The sequence below is a fragment of the Passer montanus genome, unplaced genomic scaffold, assembly GCF_014805655.1.
Source record: "Passer montanus isolate IOZ18808 unplaced genomic scaffold, ASM1480565v1 scaffold425, whole genome shotgun sequence".
In the NCBI taxonomy this organism is placed as follows: Eukaryota; Metazoa; Chordata; class Aves; order Passeriformes; family Passeridae; genus Passer; species Passer montanus.
In genome coordinates this window covers 1,825-6,176 of record NW_024369097.1, presented here as the reverse complement: position 1 = coordinate 6,176, position 4,352 = coordinate 1,825, and the positions used below count along the sequence as shown (strand labels likewise).

The window sequence follows — 4,352 nt, the reverse complement described above, 5'->3', positions numbered from 1 at the left end:
TCATGCTCTTTTCCCCTCACATTTCCCTCTTTGTTTCCCTCACATTTCCTGCCCTTTTCCCCCTCACGTTTTTCTCTCTTTTCCCCCCACATTTCCCCCTTTTCCCTTCACATTTCATGCCCTTTTCCTCCTCACATTTCCCTCCTTCTCCCCCACGTTTTCCCCCTTTTCCTCTCACATTTCCCTCTTTGTTCCCCTCACATTTCCCCCCTTTTCCCCTCACATTTTTCCCCCCTTTTCCCCTCACACTTCTCGCTCTCCTCCCCTCACAATTCCCACCCTTTTTCTCCTCACATTTCTCTCCTTTTCACGATTCCTGCCCTTTTTCCCCTCACAATTCCCACCCTTTTCTCCCCTCATGATTCCCACCCTTTCCCCCCTTCACATTTCCCTCCCTTTTCCCCTCACAGTTCTCTCTTTTCCCCTCACGATTCCCGCCTTTTTCTCCCTTCATATTTCTCTCTCTTCTCGCCTCACATTTTCCCCACTTTTCCCCTCACATTTCTCTCTCTTCTCCCCTCACAATTCCCACGCTTTTCTTCTGTCACAATTCCCGCCCTTTTTCCCCCTCACATTTCCTGCCATTTTCCCCTCACATTTCTCTCCATTCTCCCCTCACAATTCCTGCCCTTTTTCTCCTCACATTTCTTTCCTCCTTTTCACGATTCCCACCCTTTTCTCCCCTCACAATTCCCGCCCTTTTTCCCCCTCACATTTCTCTCTCTTCTCCCCTCACAATTCCCGCCCTTTTTCTCCTCATATTTCTCTCCTCCTTTTCACAATTCCCGCCCTTTTCTCCCCTCACAATTCCTGCTCTTTTCTCCCCTCACAATTCCCGCCCTTTTCTCCCCTCACGATTCCCGCCCTTTTCTCCCCTCATGATTCCCGCCCTTTTCTCCCCTCATGATTCCCGCCCTTTTCCCCCTCACATTTCTTTCTCTTCTCCCCTCATGTTTCTCTCTTTCCCCCTCACATTTCTCTCTTCTCCCCTCACAATTCCCACCCTTTCCCCCCTCACATTTCTCTCTCTTCTCCCCTCACATTTCCCCCCCCTTTTCCCCCTCACATTTCCTGCCCTTTTTCCCCTCATGATTCCCACCCTTTTCCCCCTCACATTTCTTCTCCCCTCACATTTCTCTCCATTCTCCCCTCACATTTTGCTCTCTTCTCCCCTCACATTTTCCTCCCTTTTCCCCTCACCTTCCCCACCCATTTTCCCCTCAAGTTTCCCGAACTGGAGCAGGAACAGCTTTATTATTGAGGTCGGTGTTGGGAGAGGGCAGCTGAGGGCCAGTTATGGGACAATTATGGGGCAGTTATGGGGGGCAATTACAGGGCAATTATGGGACAGAGACAGGACACTCGTGGGTCAGAAATGGACATAGGACAGGACGACATCGCCCTCGATCTCCAGCACGTCCACGTGGGGCCCGGCTGGCACCCGGTGGTGGAAATCGAAGAGCCGCTGCCCCTCGACGAACACCTTGAAGCGATGGTTCCCGCAGCGGATCGACAGCTGGAGGGACAACGGGGTGGGGGTGTCACCTCAGAGAGCCCCAAAATCACCCCAGAGACCCCCAAAATCACCCCAGAGACCCCAAAAATCACCCCAGAGACCCTCCAGAAACCCCCAGAATCACATCAGAGACCCCCAAACTCACCCCAGAGACCCCCAGAAACCCCAAAATCACCACAGAGACCCTCCAGAAACCCCCAGAATCACATCAGAGACCCCCAAACTCACCCCAGAGACCCCCAGAATCACCCCAGAGATCCCCAAACTCGCCCCAGAGACACCCCAAATCACCCCAGAAACCCACGGAGTCACCCCAAGGACCCTCAAAATCACCCCAGAGACCCCCAGAAACCCCCAAACTCACCCCAGAGACCCCCAGAATCACCCCAGAGATCCCCAAACTCGCCCCAGAGACACCCCAAATCACCCCAGAAACCCACGGAGTCACCCCAAGGACCCTCAAAATCACCCCAGAGACCCCCAGAAACCCCCAAACTCACCCCAGAGGCCCCCAAATTCGCCCCAGAGACCCCCAAAATCACCCCAGAGACCCACAGAGTACCCCAAAGTCACCCCAGACACCCCCAAAATCACCCCAGAGACCCACAGAGGACCCCAAAATTTGGGGGGGTTTGAGGTGGGGAGTTTGGGGTGTTTGTGAGGATTTCATGGGGTTTGCTGGGGATTTGGGGTGTTTGAGGTGGGGATTTTGGGGTGTTCGGGGCAGGGGTCTTCGGGGGTCCCCGGTACCTGTTGGCGTGGTGGGGGACAAAGCCCTTGATGATGACGGTTTTTTTGGGGACCAGCCCCCCCGGGATGGTGGCGATGAAGGGGACGGGCTGGGGGGGCACAAATGGGGGGCTTAGAGGGGGCAGAAATCCCCCAGGACCCCCCCCAAATCCCAACAACTGCCCCCGAGCCCCCCAGGAACCCAAAGCCCACCCTCAGAGCCCCCCAAAATCCCCCTGACCCTCTCAAAATCCCCTGAGACAGGGATGGAATTTTCAGGTCTGAGGGTGCAATTTTGGGGTCCAGGGGTGGGGTTTGAGGTCTGGAGTGGAATTTTGGGGTGCAGGGATGGAATTTTGAGGTCCGGGACTGGAATTTTGGGGTCCAGGGATGGAGTTTGGGGTCCAGAAGTGGAGATTGGGGTCCGGGGATGGAATTTTGGGGTCTGGGGTTGGTTTTGGGGCACAGGGCTGGTTTTGGGGTGGATTTTTTTGGGGTTCAGAGTGATTTTAGGGTGCCGTTTTTGGGGTGCAGGGTGATTTTAGGGTGCCGTTTTTGGGGTGCAGGCTGTTTTTGGGGTCTCACCGTGCCCCCCAGCACCGAGGCCGAGTGCAGCTCCAGGTGAGGAAAGTCCCAGGTGCGTTTTGGGGGCACAGGGCCGGTTTTAGGGGCGGTTTTGGGGCACAAAGCCGGTTTTGCGGTGGATTTTTCGGGGTTCAGGGTGATTTTAGGGTGCCGCTTTTGGGGTGCAGGCTGTTTTTGGGGTCTCACCGTGCCCCCCAGCACCGAGGCCGAGTGCAGCTCCAGGTAAGGAAAGTACCAGCTGTGTTTGGAGCAGTTTTGGGGTGGTTTTAGGGGCGGTTTTTGGGTTTGGGGTTGTTTTTGAGGTGGATTTTTCGGGGTTCAGGGTGATTTTAGGGTGCCGTTTTTGGGGTGCAGGCTGTTTTGGGGTCTCACCGTGCCCCCCAGCACCGAGGCGGAGTGCAGCTCCAGGTGAGGGGGGCTCCAGCTGCGTTTGGGGCAGTTTTGGGGTGGTTTTTAGGGGCCGTTTTTGGGTTTGGGGTTGTTTTTGAGGTGGATTTTTCAGGGTTCAGGGTGATTTTAGGGTGCCGTTTTTGGGGTTCGGGCTGTTTTCGGGGTCTCACCGTGCCCCCCAGCACCGAGGCCGAGTGCAGCTCCAGGTGCGTTTGGGGGGGCACTTTTAGGGTCACAGGGCTGGTTTTGGGGGCGGTTTTGGGTCACAGGGCTGGTTTTGGGGTGGATTTTTTGGGGTTCAGGGTGATTTTAGGGTGCCACTTTTGGGGTTCAGGGTGATTTTAGGGTGCCGTTTTTGGGGTGCAGGCTGTTTTTGGGGTCTCACCGTGCCCCCCAGCACCGAGGCCGAGTGCAGCTCACTTTTGGGGTTCAGGGTGATTTTAGGGTGCCACTTTTGGGGTTCAGGGTGATTTTAGGGTGCCACTTTTGGGGTTCAGGGTGATTTTAGGGTGCCACTTTTGGGGTTCAGGGTGATTTTAGGGTGCCACTTTTGGGGTTCAGGGTGATTTTAGGGTGCCGTTTTTGGGGTGCAGGCTGTTTTTGGGGTCTCACCGTGCCCCCCAGCACCGAGGCCGAGTGCAGCTCCAGGTCCCCGTCCACGTTGACGGCCGTCACCTGCTCCGGGGGCAGCCGGTGCGGGAACTCCTCGTAGAAGGTGCCGTTCACCAGGATCTGGGGGGGCAGAGGGTCGGGGACCCCAAAATAGCCCCGGGACACCCCAAAATACACCCGGGACACCCCAAAATACACCTGGGACACCCCCAGGAACTCCAAAACACACCCGGGACACCCCAAATACACACCCAGAAATCCCAAATACACCTCGAGACACCCCAAAACACACCCGGGACACCCCAAAATAGCCTTGGGACCCCAAAATAGCCCCAGGACACCCCAAAATACACCTGGGACACCCCCAGGAACTCCAAAACACACCCGGGACACCCCAAATACACACCCAGAAATCCCAAATACACCTCGAGACACCCCAAAACACACCCGGGACACCCCAAAATAGCCTTGGGACCCCAAAATAGCCCCAGGACACCCCAAATACCCACCCAGGAACCCC

General features: G+C 56.0%; 1 protein-coding gene across 1 annotated transcript in view; it reads right to left on the bottom strand.

Moving 5' to 3' along the window:
• Window positions 1-1,255: 1,255 nt before the first annotated feature.
• LOC120507324 (galectin-4-like) overlaps window positions 1,256-4,352 on the bottom strand; it is a gene marked incomplete at its 5' end in the record, with an annotated part of 3,840 nt that continues 743 nt past the window's right edge. Inside the window, 4 exons of the mRNA XM_039719792.1 lie at window positions 1,256-1,516; window positions 2,242-2,355; window positions 3,833-3,952; window positions 4,239-4,257. Coding sequence (XP_039575726.1) covers window positions 1,370-1,516; window positions 2,242-2,355; window positions 3,833-3,952; window positions 4,239-4,257 — 400 coding nt within the window. The remainder of the gene's footprint in view (window positions 1,517-2,241; window positions 2,356-3,832; window positions 3,953-4,238; window positions 4,258-4,352) is intronic.